This window comes from Canis aureus, chromosome 7 (genome assembly GCF_053574225.1).
Source record: "Canis aureus isolate CA01 chromosome 7, VMU_Caureus_v.1.0, whole genome shotgun sequence".
Taxonomy (NCBI): Eukaryota; Metazoa; Chordata; class Mammalia; order Carnivora; family Canidae; genus Canis; species Canis aureus.
The window spans coordinates 52,369,387-52,394,966 of NC_135617.1; the positions used below are offsets into that span (position 1 = coordinate 52,369,387).

The following is a 25,580-nucleotide window of genomic DNA, read 5'->3' on the forward strand; positions in this document are numbered from 1 at the left end:
GAGATGATTCCAGTTGGATTTGAACTTACTCAAAACCAACGCATGCATCTGAGACCCCCATGTATTAGGGGTCAATTGTATATATGAGTTAGTAGGAGTAACCTGCATGTAGGATGCAATGCTTATTAAAAGATAAATAATAAAAATGTGCTAAGTTAGAACTTACATTTTTGTTAAGACTCAACAACTACAACAATTGCTTAGAACTTAGAACCAAAAGACTTGGTTGAGGGGGAAGTGTTTTTACCACTAACATTGTTTAGAATTGCCATGGTGATAATGCAGAAAGTATATCCAATTTTAGGCACTTTTGTCATTTAATTTCTTTTAAATTTTGAAATAATTTTTGATTTGTAGGAGAGTTGCAAAAATGGGAGAGTCCTCATAAATCTTTCACCCAACTTATATAAGTGTGGTACATTTATTGAAACACGGAAATTAACATTGGTACAATGCGGTTAACTGATTTACAGGCTATTTGAACTTCAGCAGTTTTCACTAATGTCCTTTTTCTGTTTCAGGGTTTAATCCAGGATACTACACTGCATTTAGAGGTTTATCATTGTTTTTAAAATTCCTTATAGAACATGCAACTCCTTAGTGCTTGCTACCAGTGATGACTACTCCTACGGCCCTGCCCTCCATATACACTGATTCCACTAAACTGCTGTGATATCAGAGGCAAGAAGACCTGGTGGCCTTGAAGCCTCATTCTTTGACGAATGGTGGTATTGAGTCTGATATAACGTACTAGACTACCAGAGTGCAAACTGTCCACTTTGTCAAGCTGGAGATGCTTCAGCCAGACATTCAGACAGTGACTGTTAGGTGTATGACATTTGTAAGGCTCATGTTCCTTCTGTAAGGAACCAGAAAGCAAGGATTGTTTTGGGCAAGAATGTTGTGTGTCCTGTGAGGCAAAGTCGTGAAAATATATAGAGTAAAAAAACCCTGAAAAAAAAAAATCACTATGCAGATCCTTCTAGATCTGCTCCCTACCAATTCTCCCCTTTTTTCTTGCAATCAGAATTTTTATTTTATTCAAGTAAGAGGTAGCCAGGATCTCACAGGAGGCTCTCTGAGGAGGTCTCCTTGGTGAGGTTAATCCAATTATGTCAATTCCATTCACCTTGCCAATGACTGGTTTAGGAATGCGCATAGGATGCACTTCTGGACAGTGAGGCATTAGAAGTCTGGGGTTTCTGGGAAAGTTTTCTTCACTCTTCAAAATGCCCCTCTCCGTCCTGTCTGAGTTTTGGATCTTATTGTAGGAAGGAATGAATGAAGAATGCCTGGAGTTGTTGCAGCCACTTTGTAACCATGAGGGAAAAGTCTGAGACAAAAGCAAACACGGAGTGGCAAAGTGGGAAGCTAGAGAGACCCTAGTTTTTGATGAATCATTTACTCCTGGGAATGAACTAACTCAGGACTTCTTGTTATGTGAGAAAATAAATTTTCCGTTGGTTGGAGATAATGGTTACATTTATACCAGCCCAGGCAACAGCATATCTCATTCATTCATTCATTCATTCATTCATTCATTCAACAACACTTGAAGAGAACATACCATGTGGGATTCTTGCGGTTGGTGCTGTGGGAATATAAGAGCAAATGGCTAGATTCCTGCCCCGAAGGATGACACTATCCACTGCGGGGGGGGTGGGGGGGGTGGTAAAACTCAAAGACAAATACACTGATTGCAGGAGAATGTGCTGCTACCCGAGATGTCCATGGTACAGTGCCCATGCCTCCAGCCTAGTGCCCTGAAGACAGCTCTGTGAAGGAAGAGACACATTCCTTATCTTGAAGGATGGTTACCTTTTTTGGCAAAGGGACATTGGACAAAGGCCTTGTGGGGGGAACAAAGACACAGAGATTGGAAATTACATGGTCTGTTCTGGAAAGATGGACTATGCCAATTTAGGTAAGAACTGATGTAGCAGAATTTTTTTTTTAAAAGATCTTATTTATTTATGAGAGACACAGAGAGAGAGAGGCAGAGACACAGGGGAGAGGGAGAAGCAGGCTCCTCGCAGGGAGCCTGATGTGGGACTTGATCCCAGGATCACACCCTGAGCCGAAGGCAGATGCCCAACCACTGAGGCACCCAGGTGTCCCTGGTGTGGCTGAATTATCAGCAGCCATGACAGGACAGGTGGAGAGACAGATGGTATCGCCTTGATCGGTGCCACGCTTTAGGTAGCCTAAAATGTTACGGGATGGTCCAGCAAACGGAACCCTGTGCTGACCTACTGGTCTGAGTCCTGGCTCAGCTACCCACTGATTATGTGGCCCTTGGTCATTCATGTGTCTCAGAACGGAGACACCAGGGGTTGGTAATGACTGTCTTGCCTCCCTCACAGGCTACTGTAAAGTGCAATAGAAATGTGAGAGGTAATTATTTCCTCCCCCTCCAGATGTAACTATATATTTACCCATTCTTAGGTCCTTGCCCCAGCCCGAGGACTTTTCCCTCTTCCTCCTATGGTTGGGGCTGTTCTACTTGATTTCTTCAATGATCTCTATTATTAAAATTTGAGTATTTTCACTCCTTCCTTCTCTCATGTTTCTTCTCCAAACACGCTCCAATACCAAAAAATATATGTAATTTAAAGATCCTTCCTTAGATCCTCTGTATCCCCCAAGACAACATCCATTTCCCTTTTCCTCACCAAACATCTCAAAAGAATAGATTACATACTCACCTCCTTTTCTCATCTTTTACCCACTGGTAAGCCCACTCCAATGTCCAATTAAAAATGGGCTCTCAAAAAAAGGGGTGCTCTCAAAGGCCATAAGAGGGGCTTCATTTTATTTGCATCTTGCCTGATTTACCCTACCCTTGCGAAAAGCCTGCGTCATGGCTTTCTGCACTGTCCTTTTTTTCCTCCTCCCTTCTCAGCTCGGGGTTCCCTAGCATGCTTCTGTCCTCAGGCTTTTTCTCACTCAGCACACTCTCCCAGGATCACATCCTTAACCTCATAGCTTCAACAGTCCCATTGCAGATGAACGACAAATACCTTTAATTCTGCCCCCCCCCCCCCCAACACACACACACCAGTCCATCCATTTTTTACCTGAGCTGTCAAAGTGGCGATCTGGATGTTTCGTGATTCCTCAAGACCAGCTTGTTCATAGGCGAGGCCATCTTCTCCTCTCCTAGGCCTGCTCTTTCTCTGTTGTTCCACATAGATTTTTCTAATGGTCCCACCATTATTTATGTCATCCCAGCCTTAAGTTTTGACTCCTTTAAAATCCTGTAGATCTTATATTAAGCAGTCATGAAATCTCATTAAAGAGGTCAGCTGGGACTATGGTCATGTGGGACTGCGGTCATCTGGAGGCTTGACAAAGGCTAGAGGATCTGCTTCCAAGGTGGCAAGCCTGGCAAATTAGTGCTGGTTGTTGGCAGGAGGCATTGGTTCTTGACCATGTGGGCCTCTCTATAAATTTGCTTGAATATCTTCACAACATGGCAGGCGGCTTCCCCCAGAACAAGTGATCTACGACAGAAAGGGGAAAACCAAAATGTCTTTCATGACATTTGGGATGTCTTGGGAGTCACACACCATCACTTATGCTGTATTCTATTTGTTAGAAGTCATCTGCTAAGTCCAGCCCACATTCAAGTGGGGAGGGATTAATTGTCGCTTCTTGAAGGGAGGTATATCAAAGAACTTGAGGATGTATTTTCAAACTACCACAGATGGATCGTCTTTTCTTTCTGTCCTTGGTAACTAGCACAGTGGCGCTCAGTAGGTGCTCAATAGATGTCTCTAATGGAATGATGTGTTATACTGGAAGCAGGGTATCTATGGGATTGGTGTGGGCCAGGTGAAGAATGCTGGAGGTGGGGTTTGTTGGGAGGTTGTTCTGAGGTGCTGAGATTCCTAGGATTCATGACTGATTGCATGAGGGGTTGGGAAGAGGTCTTGTTTGGGGTTTTGAATGAAGGTGGTTTTGAAACTGGGACTTAGAGATGCCTGAGGTGGCTGAAGTAGGCATCTAGTGCTTCCTTCATGGGTTGCAAGGTAATGAATATGGAACCAAGCACCTAAGAACCCTTTGTCAAAATTGTTTGATTGCATTTGAAAAGACTCAGGGCTGGCAATCATCAGTATGAACACTAAGCTATCCCCCTTACTTCAGGTTTCTCATTTATAAACATGGCAGTTATAATACCTAACTATCTCTCAAAGACTTTTGGCCTGAACACAATGTTAAGAGATTGGCAATATCCCACTTTTTTGCAAGAAATTCCCACCATGATATCCTCTACAAATAGTCATGGGGAAACACAAGGAAAGTATTAGGTTGAACTATCTGAAACGCTAGTATTCTGGTTTTGACCTATAAAGAAACTGATCGCACAGGGTTCAACATAGTAGATTTGGCTGCAGTTTGAAAATGTGAACACCTTTGACAGATGGAAAGTTGAGATGCTCTAGAGTTCTTGATCTTTCTATTCCTCATGAGACTCGGGTCTGACTTTAAGAAAGTTCAGCCTTGAAATTAAATGAGGTTTAGTCCGACCTAGGCATTACTTTCACATTTCCTGAAGTCAGATAAAGAAGCTAAAAGACCGAAGCCTCTATGCTAAATACTGCCAAGTGAAGAAACGTCAAGTTTAAAATTTATCTAGAAGGTCAAGATACGTCCAGTCTCAATCACATTTCACGCATTGTGCCATGTTTAAGAAATCATATTTACTCAGACATGAAATAACGGTGCACTCAATGAGAAAGAGAATAGGAATTAAATAGTTCTGTGTTCATTTTGCATTTTTTGCACATCTAGAAAGCGATTAGTTGACTCCTTCATTACTGGTAGGAATAAATCCAATATTTGCCTATATAAATTAATTGATCAAAAATACATTTTGTCCTTTCCGGAGTAGTCTTAAAAACTAATATTAAACAGAAACTTTTCAAGAGAAGGGGGCCTTCTTCTTTTTTTTTTTTTTCTTCTTCTTCAGTGTTTATTCTTCAGATCAATTAACATTTAAGGTAGACTCTGGGTAGGCGCGTAAAGCTCATTTAGAGTAGCACCAACGTCTCGTCTCCCAAGTTGGCAGAACTGCACCCACCACCCACCCACCACCCACCCACCCATCCGTGCACTCACTCCTATAATTGGAACACAGGCTCCCCCGGGGCAGGCAGGCAGGTATGTAGGTACGTATCTGCGTGTTGGCCGCGGACCCCCAGCAGCCCGGCCCGTGCCTAGGTCACTGCGAGCGCTCAACGGCCACCTGGTCGACTGGATGCACCGGCGGTCGCGCCCCGCGCGCGGCCAGCGAGGGCCCCGCCTGCAGCCGCGCTCCCTGCGCTCCGCCCCCGCCCGCGGCCCCGCAGCCCCGCGGCCCCGCGGCCCCGGTGCCCCGGTGCCCCGCCCACCCCCGGCCGGGCCGCGGCCTCCCGGGCCCTTCCCTTCCCGCGGAGGAAGCAGCGGGCGCCGCCAAGAGGGAGACCCGGGCCCACTTCCTGTGCCGGCGGCCGTGTCCCGGGGCACCGCGGCCCCGCCCCGCCCCCGCCCCGTCCCGGCGGCGCGAGGGTTAAGCGCGCGGGGGCGGGGCTGCGGCGAGCCGGGCGGGGCGGCGCGGGCGGGGAGGGGGCTGCGGCCGGGGGCGGTTCCGGCGGGGGCGGGGCGGGGCGGGGCGGGGCGGGCGGAGGAAGGGGGCGGGCCCCAGAAGTTGTTGGGCGCTGGGCCGGCGGGCGGCGGGTCGCGGGCGGCGGGCGGCGGGCGGGCGGGCGAGCGGGGCGGCGGGCGGGCGGCGGGCGGGCGGAGCGGGCCGCGGCTGGGGAAGTTTGCGCGGCGGCTCGAGAGCGCAGGGTGCGGGCCCCGCCGGCCGCTGCGCGCCCGCTGCCATGGCTTTCCGCAGGAGGACGAAAAGTTACCCGCTCTTCAGCCAGGAGTTCGTCATCCACAACCACGCGGACATCGGCTTCTGCGTGGTGCTCTGCGTCCTCATCGGGCTTATGTTCGAGGTGAGCGCGACCGGGGAGGGGTGGCCCGGCCCGGCCCCGCAGCGGCTCCCTCGGGCGCAGGGCGCACCCCGGCCTCGTGCCCCGCGCCCCCCGCGCCCCCCGCGCCCCCCGGGCCGGCGCTGCCCTGCTCGGCCGCCCCCTGCCGCGCTCCCTGCAGCCCTGGATCCGAAGCCTGGCCCCAAACCCACCGCGGCGCTGCCACCCTGGCCCGACCAGTGGGGTTTCCTTTCTGGTGTCCGGGAGCCAAGCCCGGAGACTCCCGGACCCGCGGTCATTGCACAACTCCCCCTCCCAGCCGGTGGCTGCCAGCTCCTCTGGGCTTTTCCAGTGGGAGGGAGCCTGACTCTTTTCCACGTCCCACCTGGTTTTCCGGGTCTCATGCATCCTCCCCTCTGGACCGCGCTCTGGGTGCTCACGTGCGGCCCTGGCCCCATCCCAGCAGGACCATCCTCCTGCTCTTCCCTACCCCCGGCGCCCCTATTTTTTGGCCCTTGCCTAAAGGCCAGGTTTCATATACCCCTTATTACCCTGTGGACTGTTCCTTTAGATCCCTCTGTAGCGGGGCCGAGAGCTTCTTCCCCGGTACAGGGGCAAGGAGAAGGACAGGAATGTTCTCTGCTTTTAGGGGAAAGGTGATTGTCTCCGAGCTGTCGGGGGTCAGGGGGCAGAGAGGATGGGGTCCCACGGAGGACAGCAGTGCCCTGGTGTAGGCCTCAGCAAGCAGAGAGTTGTAGTCAGCCCGCCCGGGGCTCAGAATCCAAGGGGGCTGATGGGAATGACTCTCTGCCCCGGAGAGGGAGAAAAATGTGATATCCAAAGTGGGAAGGACTGGGGGAAAGTGAGTATAGGGCTCACTGTGGTGTATCTGTCTCCAGAGCGAGATTACGGGAGTGACACTCCCCTCTCTCTTTGAGGCATGCCTCGTCCTCCCTGCTGGGTATGGTTGCTTATCTGTTTTCTCAGGGATGGAGTAGGAAGCTGTAACCATTTAGAAACTGCCTTGGAGATGGAGCATTCCCAGTGTGGCTCGTTGCTCCTTCGGTGTCCCTGTCTCCTCTCTAAGGATGGCAAGGGTTCTCCTTGGCTGTGAAGCTGCCCTCAGACTGGGGACATTCCTGTGGGTTGGATATGCGAATGTGTCCTTGGCTGGGCTTCAGCATCCATAGGAACTCAACCGGGACCTGGGACAGGGATTGGGGATGGGGGTCTGCGCTCCAGCTTTTGGTAGTGCTCCTCTGCTTCTGTTCTCCCCTGCACCCCCACAGCTCTCATGGTATATGACCCTAACTGTGTCACGCCAGGGCCCTCCCTGGGTCCCAGACTCTGCTCTGTCACTAGTCAGACTAAAAAAAATTGCAGCCTCAGTTTCCCCTTCACTAAAGAGGTTAGGAAAATCTGTCATCCTCACGAGGTTATTGGACTAGGTTTAACTGAGATCACGTAAGCAACAAAAGCCAGAACAGATTCTACAGATGTGAAAACACGCTGCTTGCTCCTGGAGCCCTGTGATTATTGATCATCTTACTAGCTTAATGAAATGAGAATTTTGTTTTGTCCAGCCAATACCCTCGGTATCTGTTTGCTGTCCTCTGTTCTCAGAGGTCTCCCGGTGCCGTGTCACCAGTCTTGGAGGGTGTGGTTGGAAAGACACACGTGACAGCCGTAGCCCTCGGAGCCACACGCTCTTCAGCGAGCAAGGTCTCTTGCAGAGCATTGTGGCTCTCTCCTGTGTTTTCAGGCAATTGCTTAAGGTTCATGGTTCTGTGGGTTTTATCTTTGCTTAAAAGAGCTGCCTAGGGTTTGAGCTCGATGCCTCCTTCCCTCTCCTCCCATTAGTTTCGTGGAAAGTCCTCTGCATAAAGCCTGGAACTTTGTGGGAGTTGAAAAGTGCTAGGAGCCCTTACTGCCACTACCTGACAGAAGAGAAAGGTCCAGGGTGGAAGAAATAACAACAAACGTGCCTTCCCCCTTTCCTGCCTCGGGATGGGCCTGGGGAGTGTGGCAAGGGCCCTGGCCGCAATGCCTGGGATTGTTGGTGTTTGCCCATGGGTGAGAAGGAGGGCCATGCCCAGACCTCCCTTATGAAGGATGCACGTTCTGCTGCATTAGGCACATAGGTCCTTGTCTCCACTGAGATGGGAGAGGGAGTTAGGTTTTTGGAGCTCTGCTCTCCCTCCCAAATGAGAATAGAAATAGCTCAGTTAGTCCTCGGGACCTCAGAGAAACACATGTGGACATCTTCACATTTGGAGTAAAGTCGGGGTGACACCTCATAATCCAGCACAGGACTAGGGCCTTCTGGGTTCTCCCCTGGAGCTATGGTGTGTATGTAGGGATGCAGATGGGGTGGGGGGGGGGCAGTCCAGCACTTAACAAGTTTTTTCCTAGAAGTGAGAACAGAAGGAGGTGGAAAGGGAAGGGAGAGACAGGGAGAGAGGATGTTAGGTTCTTGGGTTTCTAATTTGGGCAGGGCTAGAGTTCCTTCATTCAGAAGCTGAGTCAGGAAAACAGAGTTATGATTCTTCCCACAAAGAGTGACTCCCCTGGCTGCTCCTCCCTCTGGGGTCCCCTGCCCAGCCTCTGCCAATGAGCTGGACCCCTCTGCCCCCACCCCAGGCAGCCACAAACCCTCGCATCCCCTCCACCCCCCACAGGTCTCCATCTCATCCCTGCCTTGCCCTTTCCCACCTCACCCTCAGCTCGACAGCATTTAGGGGGACTTTCATTCCCCCCACCCCCAGGGACCCTGGGACTTCAGTTCTATCTCCTGGGAGATGGTGACTCCAATTCTCTCCTCTGGGGATCACTTCCTTTGGGGAACACACTTGTAAGTGCCCCTCCCTCAGCCTTCTGGTTGAGTTTTGGGCCGTCCCAAAATTCCTTCTCCCATTTCCAAGGCAGGGGGCAGGTTCTTTGCCCTGCACCCAGGTTTTCTTTCCATCCTGTAAGGCTGTTTGGAATAGAGCTGTTCTATGCAGCCACAGCACTTGGCTAAAAAATGTCAGGAATGTGGAGCTTTATTTTCCCCCTCCTTCCCTTCCAGCTTTCTCTTTCTTAACTCTGCTTTCGGGGGAGTTGGTGCAAGTGGGATTTTTCTCCCCGGCGGTTTGGATCTTCAGTCCTGGCTGCGGTGGAATGGAATCGGGCCTGACCCTCCTTCAGGGGGCAGGCAGCCAGCTTGGGGGTGTGTGTGTGCGTCAGATCTGAAAGCAGCCTTCTCCTCCCCTGTCCCTTTCCAGTGGCCTGTCCAGTGCCACGTATCAAACTGAAACAGGCAGGGGAAGAGGAAAACTCTCTCATTAGTGAATGGAGAAGGAGAAAAAGGCAAGGGTGGAGGGGGGCATCAAACAGAGAGGAAGCAATTATACATTACCTCTAAAATGTCCCTTTGAAACAAACTTTTTTTTTTTTTTTTTTGGTTTTCAAGCTCGTTTGCAGGCTCTGCTGGCTCTGCGGCAAGAAAGTGTTTCTAAAATTCTAGGCCTGTCACTTGTAGGTTCGGTTCCCATTTGGTCTACGATGATTTAAGGGTTCAGGTCCCAGAGAACTTTTCTGGTAGGGCTACCTTCTTTCCTGTCTCCGACACCGCGATTGACTTATTGGGATGATGTGTCTGCAGCATATACAATGGGAGTCCTGTTAGTGCATGGATTCCGTGGCACCAGTTCACATCCTCCCAGACATGTGTGTAGGCATGATAACCTGAAGCCAGGCTGCTGGTCCTGTCGTGAACTAGTTCTGCTTCTGTTGTGTTTATATGGAGAAGAGGTATGTAAATGGCACAGACATGCATCTGTGGACATGTTATTTCTTTGACCAACTTCTTTTATTTCTTTTAAAGATTTTATTTATTCATGAGAGACACAGAGAGGCAGAGACACAGGCAGAGGGTGAAGCAGGCTCCATGCAGGGAGCCCGATGCAGGACTCAATCCCAGACCCCGGGATCACATCCTGAGCCAAAGACAGATGCTCAACCGCTGAGCCACCCAGGCGTCCCACTCTGACCAACTTCTAATGCACTTTTGAAGATGTTTCTTGGCCAGCTTTTATAGCTTTTGACTTTATGCATCATCTTCTCTAGGCTCTGCCATCACCCTTTAGTGGTGTTCTAGAGAAACTAGTCAAGAGAAGCTGAGAAGGGTTACTTATTCTCTTGGGTGCCCTTGCTCTGTGGTTGGATTTCTACATACATCACTTAGTGGTCTGAGCAACGGAGCAGAAATTTGGAACTAGTTTTTTTTCTGGTCAGGCCTCAAGTGTAAGGCTACCCTATGGGATGTAATGGCCTATCAGCCCTCCGTGTTTCTTCCCATGGCAAAAATGTGATATCCAGAAAGGTGGTGTTGATCAGTTAGTGAGTTTTTATTTTTTAATTTTTAAAAAAGATTTTATTTATTTATTTGAGGAGGAGAGAGAGCAAGAGAAAGAATACAGGCAGAGGAAGGGGCAGAGGGAGAGGGAGAAGCAGATTCCCTGCTGAGCAGGAAGCCCAATGTGGGGCTCCATCCCAGGACCCTGAGACCATGACCTGAGCTGGAGGCAGACCCTTAACCGACTGAGCCACCCAGGTGTCCCACTTAGTGAGTTTTTAACTCTGACTTCAGAATGAAGACTAATACCTGTAAAAATGCCGGGCCCTGTGCCCAGCACATGGGCACTAGTTTGATGGTCTCAACAACCACACTGATCACTGCTGATTTTGGCTTCGTGGTCTAGTCTGTGAGTACATCTTCCACCATTGGAATTGGCTTCTACATTGTATTGGCTCGCTGTGCACCGGGGCTGCATTTCACTTTATTTAATTAATTAATTTTTTTGCCAGTAACATCCACTTTATTGCATTGGGGCGGCGCTGACAGCCCGGCTGGGGCAGAGCCACCCTCACAGGTTGTTGAGCTCCAGCAGGGTCTCGTCGAGAGTCTGGTGAATCTCCACGTTCTCCTCCTTGGCACTGGCCAAGGTCTCTTCCAGGTCATCGATAGTCTTCTCCAACTTTGCCACAGACCTCTCGGCAAACTCTGCTCGGGTCTCAGCCTCTTTTAGCTTCTCCTCCAGCAGTCTGATCTCCTCTTCATATTTATCTTCTTTGGTGGAATACTCCTCCTCTGAGGCCATCAGGGACTTGAGGGCCTGGTCCATGGTTCGGAGCTCCTCCTCCAGCTGCCTGGCTCGGCTCTCAGCCACCTCTGCTCTCTCTTCTGAGCGCTCCAGCTCTCCTTCCAGGATCACCAGCTTCCTTGCATTTCATTTTAGATGTGACATGTTTTGCAATGAGACCTTGCCCCCAGGTTTTCCAGTGCTGGTCATCTGCTCACCAAAGGGAGTGATTGCTTTATACTGGGTCCCTCTTATCCCCAGGGAGCCTGTGGGACAGCTGCCCTTCAGAGAACATCTGTTTTCTCTCTGACCTCCCTCTCTCGTTAGAATGAGGGCCATGGGTCTCTGTGCAGCCACTGTCAGCCATGTGGAGGAGTAAAAACCGGGAGGAGACTGCCCCGCACACTAACTAGGTGCCACTTTTCTCTTGCTCGCTCTGTTGTCTGAGGCCTGGGTTGCTCGTTTCTCGGGGGCACTGTCCGGACCAGTCACAACAGAGCTCCTCAGTCCTGGCTGTTTGTAGAGTACATGTGTTGCTATGGTGAAAACTTCACTCTGGCAGGCATGAGCTCCCTTTTGATCTGCTTCGTCGTGGGCAGGGGCCCCAGAAATCACTCTGTGGCAGAGCTGATGTCCCTCCGGTTCCCACCCTGATAAATGACGAAGCCAGAGGGTTGATAAGACCGGATTAGAGTTTCCAAATGACAGAAGTGCTTTCTAATCAGCCAGAGCGCTATTAGCAGGCTTCGGTGGGAAACTGCGCCGATGCTATCTCTTCACCTTTTCATCCAGTGGTCTGTATCTGGTATCCATTGGTACCTAATGGTTAAAGAAAGGGGGGGGGGGGGAGAAAAAGAGGAAAAGAAAACAGTAAAACTGCTAGCATGGCTCCTGACACAGCCCTTCTTCTTTTAACAAGCAAACCTTTATCTTTTACACAGCCTCTTGCTTTGCCTTGATTTACCTCCACCGTCTCAGATGTCCCACAGTAGAGGAGAACCCAACCCAACCTAGTCACAGCTGGTTGATGTTGCAAGTTCACCTTATGGTTTAAAGAGCTTTGCAGGCAGCTCTTCTGGCCAGTGTAGGTTCACACCGTGTTCCTTGCTTTTCAGCAGAGGAAATGGAGCCAGATTGTGAGTGGGGGGGCTCAGAGGCCCCCGAAGCCCTCTGGTGAGTTTGCGGGAGCCCAGGGTTAGGGGAGGCGCTGCTCTGTGGCTGTGTGCCCGAGCCACGTTGCCTCTTGACGGCTTCCCTCATTTGTCTTGAGGGGTTGGCAATATTTTACATCTGTGAAATGCTTTACTAGCCTCACCCTGTAATCTGGATGGTTTATGGGGGTTGTCATACCCATCCAGAGCCTGGCTTGCCGAGGAGAAACTTGGCCAAGGACCATTCCCTCCTAGTTACAGTTGGAGCCAAAATAAGAATTCAGCAACGTCTGGCTCACATTTAGAGCTCAGCCCTAATGCTTCCATGAACGGGGAGTCTGTGGAATGTAGCCACAGGCTGCTTTATTTTTCTTTGTCTGAGTGGAATCTGTTTATTACCTGGAAGTAATGTCTGCAGGTCATTGTTCCACTTGGAGGCTTTTCTTCCTGGAACAGTCACCGAAATGTGCGTCTCCCTGAGAGAAACTACAGAGAATGACCCAGATGTGTGTATCACATGTGAACATAAGCGAACGGGCAGGAGCTTTACCTACCATGAAAGTTACTACCTGTCGTTAGCCTACATCTGGGTAAGCGTCGCTGCCTCTGGCTGTTCTATTTTCATCGTCCTCATCCTCAAGTTAATATTGTGGCCATAGCTCAAAGGCATATCTTTCCTTTGCATTTCACAAGTTGAAGGGCTAGAGGGAAACCTAGAAGTCATCTACTGTGTTTATAGAAAAGGAAAAATCAGATTCTCAGAAGTTGGGAGATTTGCCCAGGGCAGTAGAGGGAATTTTTGGCAAATGAGGGGCTGGAGCCTATATCTTCTGACTCAAGTCTGGAGAATTTTTTACACGTTTGCCCACTGGAATTCTCGATGCTACCTTCTAATGCAAGGGTATGTGTGGAAGCCTTGCAATTGATCTATCTTTCTTAAGTGTGCTACATTCGTTGTTAACTTGGCAGCTGTTATTGAATTCTTGCTGTGTGCCTGTGTTGAGCCCTGGGAATGCAGATGAATAAGGCGGGGTCCTTGTCCTCAAAGAGGTCACCGCATGGTAGCTTCAAGCTGGTCAACTGTTTGTGGAGGGGAATCAGGTCTTCAACTTGACGTAAGTGGCAGGTGCAGCTTGCAGAATGTTGGGCCTCAATCTCAAGCTACTGCTGTTGGTTGAAGGAAGTAGTTTATTAAATTGACACCCAATGCCCTGAGTGTGGAGGTGTCAGTAGTTAGACGACAAGAGAGGTGGTTATTTCTAAAGAGCTTTAGAGCTGATACTCTTATACTTTGTAGCTTTGAGAATAAGTGAACTGATCAAAGGCTGTGTGTGTATGTGTGTATGTATGCTCGTGAGTGCATGTGTGCACAGATGTGATTTCTAGTAGTAGGAGGTCTCTTTTTTTTAAAGATTAATTTATTTATTTTAGGGAGAGAGCATGGGGGCAGGGACAGAAGGAGAGGGGGAAGAGAGAATTTCAAGCAGACTCCCTGCTGAGTGTGGAGCTTGATCCCAGGACTCTGAGATCTCTTAAATGATTTCTTGGGGGTATGAAGGACATAATACTATGGGGTATGAAGGACATATGGGGTATGAAGGACATAATACTATGAGTCTCAGTTGTCCTCTCTTTGAAGAAAGGAGGGCATTTCTTAATAAAGCTCCTGAAGTTTGCAAAAGCAGAGTATTTTCTTCTTTATTTATTCATTTTATAGTTTTTTAAAAGTAGGCTCTATGCCCAACATGGGGCTTGAACTCATATGGCATGCTCTACTGGCTGAGCCAGCCAGGCACCTTAGGGCAGGGCATTATCAATTAGTTTGCTCCTTCATTTTTATTATAAAGATATAGATACACTCTTTTTACAGATACTAAGAGACTTTTTGGTGACCCACCACTATTATGAAGCTTTCTGTGGCTTGTGGGGAGGCAGAAGGGTGTACCTCCTTCAAGACAAAGGACAGAGGTGTGATTTTTACAAATATGCTTCTCCTTCCTCTGTTGCCCCCCACCCCCTCCCACCCCCGACACTACTTGCTTTGAAGAGTGCTCAGGCCCACACTGGTTAGTCAACAAGTGTTTATAGCCTGGTCTCTGTGCCTGGTCAGTATGGGATCTGCCAAAGGATAGCGTTGTGAGTTGGTGAGAATGTGGCGTAAGGTTTAGAAGTACCAGGGAATGTATTATTGGCTCCTCTCCTGAATGTTATGAGCAGTCTGGGGGCTCCTGACCTAAAGGAGCCATCCTGGGGTAAGCAGGCCTCCCCTGCAGTAATTCCTGGAGTCCTACAGGAAATCACCCGGCTTGCTTCACAATGCCTGGTTTCCTGCTGAGAATTCCTTGGAACTTGGAGCAGAATTGAACTTTTCAGACCCAATGCTTCTGGAGTTTAGAGTGTATTTAGTTTGTAGTCTGACTTTGCACTGGATCAACTTTTGACCTCTTGGGCAAGGAATCACTTGTTCATATGGATTTAGTGACTGTTGCCCGGAAGCTGGGAAAGAATAGTTGATAGCTGATTTGTTTTTTGTTTCTGTTTTTTTTTAGTTACAGTTTGCTCTCTGGTTTGGCATGAAGTGTGAACACGTGCTCCTCTTCCAGAGTCCTCGTTGCTTGAGTTGTGACCCGAGCATGGAAGCGCGTGCTGACAAGGGCAGGGATGAAGGCTGGGTGCCCCGGATTCCCCCCTGGGCTCTGCCACTAAATAGCTGTGGGGCCCATGCAAGCCCCTCAGCTTTCTGAGCTCCACTAGCTTCCTGGGGTGTCAACTATTGTGTAGCTCAGTCACACCTTTTCAACACAGTTACACACACAGAACAGGGCTGGGGATGTGTAGACGACATAAGTTGCCAGTGAGAATTGGGAGGGGAAGGAAGGAGGCACCTTCCCCCCCCCCCCCCCCAGCCACATAGGTTTAGGATTAGACAGGCTTAAGTTGTGCCTCCACTGGGTTAGGTGGTCTCCACCTTTAATCTTGGTTTCATTTCTAATTTGAGTGGAAATCAGGGTCTAGCCTAAATTTGGGTTTGATGTGGAGTCCAGCTTAGTGGAACCAGTGTTGGGGAAGGAGAAGATCCTTCTATTAGGCAGGAATCATCTGGGGCCGGGGAGAGAGGGTATGTTTTGTTTGTGACTCTCCAAGACCAACCAGGGAGTGGGGAAGAGCAAGAAGAGTGGCCTGTGTGCTTTTGCTCTGCCATGTGGGTTTTATCATTCTAGTCCTCTGAGTGTGGTCAGAGGCCCTACCTTTGAGCAGATCTTCATATTCAGTGATGTAATTGTCACATGCACATGCACACTTATCTCTGGCTTTTTTTTTTTTTTTATTTCCCGATCAGTAGGGTGAACCTAGTGTCTGAAACCTGAACTATGCTCTATCACTTTCATCACCCTGCCTCCAACAGTGCTCTCAAGGCTTTGCCTGGCCAACTATAACCACTGCAAGCTACTGCTTCATTTAGAAGCCTCTTCCAGCACTCTGACCAAATAGCATACTTTCTTTCTCAAAATTACGAGTGAATTAAAACCCATACAGGGTGGAGAAGAGGTTGTGAGAGATGTGGCAGGGTTTAATAACATTCTTCTGACGCCTAACTCCCAAGTAGGAGTTACCCATGACATTTCACATTTTAAGTTCAGTGTTTGGCTCATCAAAAGTGGTCCACATTGATGCCATCCAAAGGTGACCACCAGCCACGTGTGGCTGTTCCAGTTCACTAGACTGAAACAAACTTAAAAATTCAGTTCCTTTGTCACACTGGCCATAGTTCACATCTTAGGAGTGTAGATAGAGATAGAGCATTTCCATCACCGCAGAGTTCTGTTGGACTGCGCTGGTGTACACTTTGCTTTCTGAGTGCTTGTTTCTGTGTGTGTTTTTTTTTTTTTTTTTTTTTAAGTAGTAAGCAGTATCTTGTGGTGTGGTTCTGTGGGGGAACCGTTAGAAGCCCCGGATCACTGTGGCTAAGGTCAGGGTCCTACCTCTAGTCTTCCCAACTTTGAATTCTGGTTTTCCATGTCCTCACCTTGTCCTCTTGGTAAATGCTTAACCTCTCTGTTCTGTAGTGTATTCATCAGGAAAAATATGCCGTAGAGTTGTTGGAAGGATTAGAAGCATTGATATAGAATATGTTAGAAATGTTGATATAAATACAGTGCTTGGAAGAAGGCCTGACACAGGGTAAGTGCCCTATACCTGCACCTGTTGTTCTCACTACACTTGACCACTTGGACAGCCTTCGAGTGACACCTTGACTTTGCTGCTGCTTTATCTGTTTGGAACATAGCTACATAGCTGAGAAACAGGATGGTATGTGGAGGTTGCAGAGGGAGGTCCCGGAGCAGCCCAGTGGTGGCCCCAAACCTTTGTCTTGACACCACACCTAGGCTAGTCGCTCAAAGCCCACTCATACTTACTTTCCATACAGTTATATGAACCTTGGTTATCTGGTTCCCAAGATTACAGAACAAAGAATAAGTTAAAATGGGAGAAGTGGCTGGGGTAGCTGACAGCTAGGAGGACTATTCATTACTAAATAAACACTTAAGAGTCATAAGAAATGAAAGAAAGCCATGCAAACTTGGTGTCAGTATATGCACAAACAATTTCTGTAGATTTTGAGGTTACCATGATAGACTAACGCAGTATGGTACTTGACCATAATGATTATCTGCAGAAAAAGGGAAAGGTATGCAGTATGCTCACAAACATTTTTAGAAACATTTCTGTCCACAAGGACTAATGTTAAAGTTTTGGTACCTAAATCTTTAGCAATAGGGAAAATTTGGATATCCAGAATGATCCAGCCCCAGAAATTTCTGGCAAGCCACAGTTTGTTGTGTGTTTTTTTTTTTTTTTTTTTTTTTTTTTTTTTTTTTTTTTTTTACAGTCCTGCAATACAAGCAGAGCGGGCCTGTTGTGCAGTGCATGTTCTTACCCAAGAAATGTGAAAGAAACTTTTTTGACATTCTTATCATCTAGCCTGGGAAATACCTTCATTCAACATTATTCAACCACCTGCCATTCAATTTTCTTCTTTTTTTAATCATTCAGTAAGGACATCTATTCCATGCAAGATTCTGAAATCTGAAATGGAAGCCAGGGCAGCCCCGGTGGCCCAGCGGTTTAGCGCCGCCTTCAGCCCGGGGGGTGATCCTGGAGACCCGGGATCGAGTCCCACGTCAGGCTCCCTGCACGGAGCCTGCTTCTCCCTCTGCCTCTCTCTCTCTCTCTCTCTCTCTCTGTCATGAATAAGTAAATAAAATCTTTAAAAAAAAAATGAAAAGGAAGCCAGCTAACATATTTGCTGCCATGACTTGCTCTCCTGTGGTCATTTTCGGAGTTTTGAAACAAAGGAAATGAGATGCTTTTCAGTCACTGTTCCTTGAGTTTCATGGGTCCAGATACTCCAGGTTGACAACTGTGACTTCATCAGATTGTCACTGGCAACTTACCACACCTTTAGCCTGCAGCTTTAGCCAAGTGTAACTTGACCAACGTTGCTGGCTTCTCAGTCCTATCATTTGGCTTCTTGCTCACATGGCCCAATGGATGTGAATCTGGCCTGAGCCACTTTTGATTTCTTGCCTCCTCTTTCTACAAACATTGATTAGAGAGTGCTTTTTTGTGAGGCATTGTTCTAGAAGCTGGGAACACAGGGGAAGGACATGTTGCCCAATTACAGGGAACATACCTTACCATCTAATAAGGAAGACAGATAAAAGGAAACGAGTATAGTCTCTTGAAGATGGGTGCTCCAGCTGAGCTGCCATATTGTTTTTTTGTGTCTAGCACACATTGGTGTTCATTAAATAGTGGTCTTCTAGAGGGGATGCTTTGGGAACATGGTGAAGGGTTCCTTGTCCAGAATAGGGGTAAGTGGATGCTGGGTCAGGCCAGGAGAGAAGAGGATGTGAGAGGACACAGGCCAGGGGAATCAACACGTCCTTGTGAATGCACAGCTGGGGCTGGCATGAAACATTCATATACTCTGTGGGCTAGTGTCATAGGGTGCTTTGGGTGAGATTGGAAACGAGGAGTCTGGTCAGGAGGCTGTGGCACTGATCATTGTGAGAACCGCCCCCTATCACAGAGTTTCAGTCTCCACTCCAACCAGGAGGAGGGACCAGGACCCCCACATCTAAATTCTCTGATGTTGATTCAGAGGCTGCTGGAATGGCAAGGCCTCTTCTCTCTCAGTTCTCTTTCTCCAGGCATTTGATGTGACATAGGCGAGCAGCCTTTCCTTAGACCTTATTATAACCCTTGCATTGTCCCCCCACATCTGACTCCCAGCAATTTTATCCTCGATGTGCCCCCAAGTCCCCTCGCACTCTTAACTGTTCTTTGGCCTTAGCTCAGGCCCCTGAATGGTTATGTGGGTCCTGTCTTGGACCTCAGCCTTTTGTCTCCTCTCTGGTCCCTTTCCACTTAGCTCCTCAGACACAGAGCTGAGCCTGGGGCTCCCTTACTTAAAGTCCTTCCATGGTGCCACCTAAAGTCCAGGCTGCTTAGCATGGCATTCTAAGCTCCCCCGAGGTCTGACCAGCCTTTGGCCTGGATCTCCTGTACTCTTCACTCAGACCTGGCCCCTGCCCTGCGCTCCCCTACCCCCCCTTTCATTGCAAACCACTTACCTGAGTTCCAGATCATCCTCTTTCTATGCCTGCCTGCTTTTGTTCATGCCCCGCCCCTTCTCTTTCCCTCTCTCAGGTAAGCCTTCCTTCTCCTTGAACACCTGCCTCCCATATCACACAGGCGCCACCTGCTCCGAACCTTGGCCCCAGCCCTTCTTCCCTAGCAGAGTGCACTCCTCCTTTCTGTCTGTCTCTGTATTTCTCTTGTTTATCATTCAGCCAGACTCAGGCATAGCATTTCTCTCTGCCAAGCACTGTTCTTGGAGCTAGGATAAAAGATGAAAAGGTAAAGATTCTGTCGTCATGGAGCCAAGAGTCCTTAGGGAGGTGACAGTGTCACCGCCACTCTTGTGGGTAGGAGGTGAGGGTCAGGGAGGGGAGCATAGTTCTCCTGGGAGGATTAGGGACAGTTTATTTGCAAATGGAGAAGAAGTTTGAGCTGGGCCCTGAGGCCTGAAGGGCATTGGCCAGGCAGAGAGTGGACATGTGTAAAAGGACAGAGAGGTGCAATGGGGGTGATGTGGTGTGTGACTCCATGCTACCAAAGTGGGGCGCAGGTGGGGGTCAAGGAAGGAGGTGATGGAAGATGAGCCTGGACTGTCAGGCAGAGTTTTGCTCAGGGTGGCCCTGGTTCAAAAGTTTGGATCTACTTCTTAGCCCAGGTAATAGCTTCAATAGCTTCAATACCATTGAAGTTTTCCGAGCATAGGAGTGACTTCATCACATTTGTTCTTAGGGGTCGCAGGCAGTTGGGCCGAAGCTTGCTCCTTGCACTTGCTGTGAGCTCCCTGAAAAGAAGGAGTTGCTTTACGTTTTCTCAGTATCCCCAGCACCTCTGTGCTTAACACGTAGCTGGTGTGGATTGATTGAGGATGGTCTAGTTCACACAGGATAGTGTGTGTCTTGGGTTGCCTTTCTGCTGCTGGTGGTCATTTACAGTTTTTCTATCCATGCTGTCTCCTTAGGGTTTTTGGGTTTCCATAAGAGATGCTTGTGAGCATATTAGGAGTGCCTGCTACTCTAGCGTGTGCATGCAGATAGGGAATCCTAGCCATTTAACTTTCTTTTTTAAATAGCATTTGGCAGTACAGTTACATTGTTCAAAAATAAAAAACATAAGAAAAAGAGCACATTGAAGGTGTCCCTCTCTGGCCTTTTCTCATCCAGCTGCCCTCCCCTGCTCCCAGGTACCATTTTCATTAATTTTTGTGTATCCTTGTGTTTATTTGTGCAAATACAAGCAGCTATAAATTATATGATAGATTTTGCATATATATATGTAATATGCATACAGATATAACACACACATATATATATATGTGTATACATATATATGTGTGTGTGTATGTGTGTGTTCCTGTCTCCTTTCTTGTGAAAAACAAAGTATATTATCTGTGTTGTTCTGTACCTTGCCTTCTTTGGTTAACAAAATATCCTAAAGCTCTTTCCATGTCAGTACACAAAGAATTTCCTCATGGCTAAGGTTGCATAGTCTTACATCGTGCAGGTTTGCTCTAATTCATTTAATCAGTCCCCTTTCGATGGATACTTGGGTTGTTTCCAATCATTTACTCTTATAAACAATGCTACAATGAATATCTTGGTACATAGGTCATTTCATGCCTGTATAGCCATATATCTCGTGGCATGTCTTTACTGGAAGTAGGATGATTGGGTCCAAGCCATAAGTGCATTTGCATTTTTGATAGAAATTGACAAATTGCCCTTATCCTTGTTAATACCATGCTGAAACCAAGGAATCAGCCATAGACTCTTTACCATGTCTCACTGGAAACGTAATAACGTCTGCATTGATCTCGTTCAGTGTTGTATTCTCAGCAGTTAGCATAGTGCACATCATAGGAGTCAAATACTTGTTGGATTTATAAGATTACATTATTTGGCACATTTGGGTAATGGTTATCTGGCTATTGGTTATCTTTCAGCTCTTCTACGCTGTTTGTCTCCTTGTCTGGCCACCCGCCCCCCACCCCCCGAAAAAAATCTTTTTAAAAAGATTTTGTTTATTTATTAGAGAGAGAGAGATCGTGAGAAAGAGCACAAGCAGGAGGGAGGGAGAGAAGCAGGCTCCTCACTGAGCAGGGAGCCAGATGTGGGGCTTGATCCCAAGACCCTGGGATTATGACCTGAGCTGAAGGCAGATGCTTAACTGACTGAGCCACCCAGGCATCTTGTCTGTCCCTTTATTCAAATATTTCTGTCAGGAAGCTCTCCTGCTTTTACTCGGCCTCTATTCCTCATTCCTGAGGCCACAGCCCACTTTTTCTGGAACGCCCTCCTTTGCCTCCCCTGGGTAGGGTACCTCTGCGTCAGCAGTCAGTTCCCTGGGCTCCCCTGTCCCCTCTCTCTTTGCCCTGCCTCTGTGGTGTGTGGCCTTGCCACTCTGCAGGGCTTGACCATGTGATCTGCTGGGGCAGGAGAGGATCTTGCTCACCATTCTCTCTCCAGGGCCCAGCACAATATGTGGCATGCAGGTGGTTCTCCTATAATATTCTTGCAGTAAATAGGTGGTAAAGTGGAATTACCCACTGACAACCAGTTTTCGAAGGACTTTTGTGTATTTAATTGAGATATAATTTATATGTCATAAAATTCACACATTTAAAGTATACGGTTCAGCAGTTTTTAAGTATATTCACCAGGTTTTACAACTGTCACCACTATTTAATTCCAGAACATTTCCATCATCCACCAAAGAAACCAGTGAGTGGTCACTTCCTGTCACTCCCTTGCCCCCAACCACTCATCTGCTTTCTGTGTTTGGATTTGTCTATTCTGGCCACATCATGTAGATGGAATCATATGATGGCTTTCTTTTACTTAGCATAATGTTGTCAAGGTCCATCCATGTTGTAGCTTGTGTCATTCCTTTTTATGACTAATATTCTGCTGTATGCAAATGCCACATTTTGTTTATTCCCTCCTCAGTTGATGGACATTTGGATTCTTGCCACCATATTACATGAATAATGCTGCTGTGAACATTCATGGACAAGTTTTCATGTGGACATAATATTTTCAGTTCCCTTGGGCCTGTATCTAGGGGTGGAATTGCCGGGTCACCAAATAATTTTAATACAGGAAAGGAGCCAGATTTGAAATTATAATTTGAACAGCTTGTCTTTTGGATCTGAGAGTTGTTATCTCAAGGGCCAGCATTGCAAATATTGCTCATTCTTATCCAGGCTTCTCACAGTGGTGTTGGCTATTGAGAGTTACATTTAATCGACTGTGGCTCAATAATCATCTGTGATTCTGAGGCAAATATTGTCAGAGTTTACACAACACAATTTACTGAATTCTTACCACGTGTACTGCACTAACTCTATGGAGATGCCAAAACACACAGGACACAGCCCTTGCCCTAAAGCCATCATTCATTTGAAACAGCCTAAATATCCATCTATAGTGAATCAATTAAGTAAATGATGGTATAGTTGTACACTGGAATCCTCTATAGCTGTTTAAGTGAGGATAAGGTTAATCCTTAGGTAATGCCATGGACTGATGTGTGAGGAAAAAAACAGGCTGGAGATTAATATGTACAGGGTCAGCCTGTTTTAATAAAAAACTGATGTTTATATATACACGGTCAAAATCTGGAAAGATCACAGATGACTGTCAACATTTATTATGTATCTAGATGGTAGGTTATGGAAGACTTTAACTTTCCAGTGTAACTTGTTTCCCTTAAAAATTTTTTTTTACATTAGGAGTATAGAGCTTTTCAAACTTACTTAAACTTGTTAAGTTAATTGAATAGAATTTGCCCAATTCTATTTTGGAAAAAGAGCTTGAGATAAGAATTATATGGGAAAACGCTAGATATGAGTGTAGGATCTGATACGACACATCAGCATATGACTGAAGCTGAATAAATTTGTGAATAAATAATCTCATGAATGGTATGAGAGGACACTGAGACTCTGAGAGGGGAGCTTCATGAGAGAAGGGTGGGCCTTTGCTGGGGCCATAAGGGATGGTGACATTTATATAGCACTTCACAGTGTCTGGGGCCAAAGAATAAATGCATTTTAAGTGCTGTAGTAAGTCAGCACTTCACCTACCTTCTCTTACTCAGTCTGCAGTGTCCCTGGGGGGTGGATACCATGGTTACTCCCATTTTACAGATGAGAAAACTGAGGTTTAGAATGACAGTAACCTGACCAGGCCCTCATTGGTCATTATGTCAGAATCAAAATTCAAAGCCTGTTTGTTGGACTTCAGAGCCTGTGTCCTGGACTCCCATTTTTATTTATTTATTTATTTATTTATTTATTTATTTATTTATTTAAATTTTTATTTATTTATGATATAGTCACACACACAGAGAGAGAGAGAGAGGCAGAGACACAGGCAGAGGGAGAAGCAGGCTCCATGCACCGGGAGCCCGACGTGGGATTCGATCCCGGGTCTCCAGGATCGCGCCCTGGGCCAAAGGCAGGCGCTAAACCGCTGCGTCACCCAGGGATCCCTGGACTCCATTTTAAAGGGGAGACACTGAGGCTTAGAAAATTCGAGTAAGTTGCCTAAGATCATGCAGTTAGGAAACTCAGAAAATTCCCCTGAAATTTCTGAGGGTGGAGGCACCTGGGTGGTGGTTAAGCGATGAAGTGTCTGCCTTTAGCTCAGGTCATGATCCTGGGGTCCTGGGATCGAGCCCCATATCGGGCTCCCTGAGCCTGCTTCTTCTCCCTCTGCCTTCCACTCCTCCTGCTTGTGTGCACTCTCTCTTTCTCTCTGTCAAATAAATAAAATCTTTTTTTTATAAAAAGAAATCTCTGAAGGTGGTAATGGGAGGCTGGGGGGTTCTGGGTTAGAGAGGTGTGTGAAACTTTGCATATCATGCCCCCTTTGGAGAGTCACATACCATGTGTGCTTACTAAAGTAGCGTCCTACATTTCTGACCTACCTGACCGTGTCTCTCCAGCAGTATTTAGTAACACCCCGCAGATCTCACTTTGTGAGATACCACCTTCCCATCCTGTCAGGAGGCACGAGGGAAGGTGGGTTTGTGAGCAGCTTTCTCTCTCAACTTTAATAACTAGGAGTGCCAGCTTTCAGGTCAGGGTTGGAAGTGCCTGAGGAAGAGTGTATTTGTTGGAATGAATGCAGTGGAATTCCCTGGATGGATCTGAGGCCACCTCTCTACCCACCTACACAATTTATCGACCCTTCCTGCTTTCAAACACCTGGAGGAACCTACTGAGTGTGTCATCTTTGCCATCTTTTTGTGACTTTTTGTTCAGTAAACTGTTTTGATAACAGTTACCTCATTAAGCCTTCCCCCATAGTTCTTAATACTCAGATCACCCAACCCATACTCTGTTCTACCAAATTTCATAAAGCATTAGAATTAATGTGTGCCACCTCCCCTCCACCCCATGACATGTACTATTATTTTTTCTAAAAATTGTACTGAGATACTCATAACATAGATTTTAGTATGTTAACCATTTTTTAAGTGTACAGGTCAGTAATGTTAAGTACCTTCACATTGTTGCATAATCTCCAGAACTCCTTTTAATTCATTCTGCAAATATTTATTGAGCAACTGCTCCTTGAAGGTGCCTGGGACACTCTGATGAGGAAGATGGTTAAAAAAATCAGTGGTTACAGTTTAGTATGGTCAGAGTCTTGACGTGTTCCTTATAGGATTGGGTCCCTGGGGGGCTTCTGTGCTTTGGGATGGGATTGCATTACTCAGTGAATATGATAGATATGACATAAAAGCACATAGATATGACACTCAGTGCTTTAGGGCACCTTCTCTTCTGGCTTCTTGATGGCTACTTGCTGGTTGTCTCTTGCCCAGTTGCTCCCTCGAGTAGCTTGCGACCTCTGCTCTCCAGAGCTTGGGGAGAGGTTGGTAGACGGTGCCTCTGTGAGGGCCAAGCTCTGTAGCTGAGCCCATGTGGTGTGGGGTGGGGGCAGGGTGGGAAAAAGGTGCTGTTGCCAAAACCAGAGCTGCACCAAACCCCAAATCAACGGTTTGCCCAAATATAGTATTCTAGACCTTTTCCATGTGATGTGTTTAAACCAAATGTGCTGTCCTGCAGCTTGGGAGCTCAGCATCCTCCAGAAATGACTTATGTGATTATGCCTAAGTGCTATTAGTCCGCTTTGCTTTTAAAAACTGACCACGGTGACGTGGCCGAAATCCCAGACTGAGGGCACGTCAAAAACTAAACAGATTGGCTTCAGGTCACGTTTGGTTTTGTGCATTTCCATGGAGACCTCTTGGAAGTAAAAGACAGCCCCAGCATTCTTGTATAGTCCATAGAGCTCCTTATAGAGAAGAAGGTTTATGATGATGATTAACTCATAGGCTCTCCTTCCTCCGAAAAATAGACTGCGAGTTTGAGGCTAGTTGCCTTAGCCATCTGCATATGCACCCCGATTCCCCACTGCACGGTGCCAGATTGTATTGGGCTCATAAATACTGTGATGTGTGTACACGTTGGGAGTGCAGGCTTTGAAATCAAATTGCCTCATTCTTTACCAGCTCCCTCACTTCACGAGATAACTTGATTAAGTTACTTAACCATGCTCCAATTTTTTTTTCTTTTTTTGGTCAGCAAAACAGGAGTGAAGATAATTGTGCTTACCTCACGAAGTTTTTGGAAGCATCAAGTAAGCTAGTAATGCACATATAGCTCCTTCACGTAGCCTAATAATACCACA

At 47.3% G+C, this 25,580-nt stretch overlaps 2 protein-coding genes across 16 annotated transcripts in view; one reads left to right on the forward strand and one right to left on the reverse strand.

The window, feature by feature from the left end:
* Positions 1-5,334, reverse strand: part of LOC144317374 (uncharacterized) — an 81,417-nt gene extending 76,083 nt beyond the window's left edge. For 6 of the 14 annotated variants that reach the window (XR_013383342.1, XR_013383339.1, XR_013383340.1 and 3 more), the window contains exons 1-2: positions 5,125-5,334; positions 3,078-3,503 (exon numbers count right to left, since the gene is read on the reverse strand). The gene's annotated coding sequence lies outside the window, so the exon portion shown is untranslated. The other 8 variants (XR_013383355.1, XR_013383353.1, XR_013383346.1 and 5 more) reach the window with 6 other exon arrangements.
* Positions 5,335-5,772: 438 nt separating this feature from the next.
* TRAM2 (translocation associated membrane protein 2) overlaps positions 5,773-25,580 on the forward strand; it is an 81,756-nt gene continuing 61,948 nt past the window's right edge. The window contains exon 1 of one of the 2 annotated variants that reach the window (XM_077903674.1): positions 5,773-5,987. In XM_077903674.1, the coding sequence (XP_077759800.1) occupies positions 5,868-5,987 (120 nt within the window). In that variant the 5' untranslated portion in view covers positions 5,773-5,867. The remainder of the gene's footprint in view (positions 5,988-25,580) is intronic. The other variant, XM_077903675.1, reaches the window with a different exon arrangement.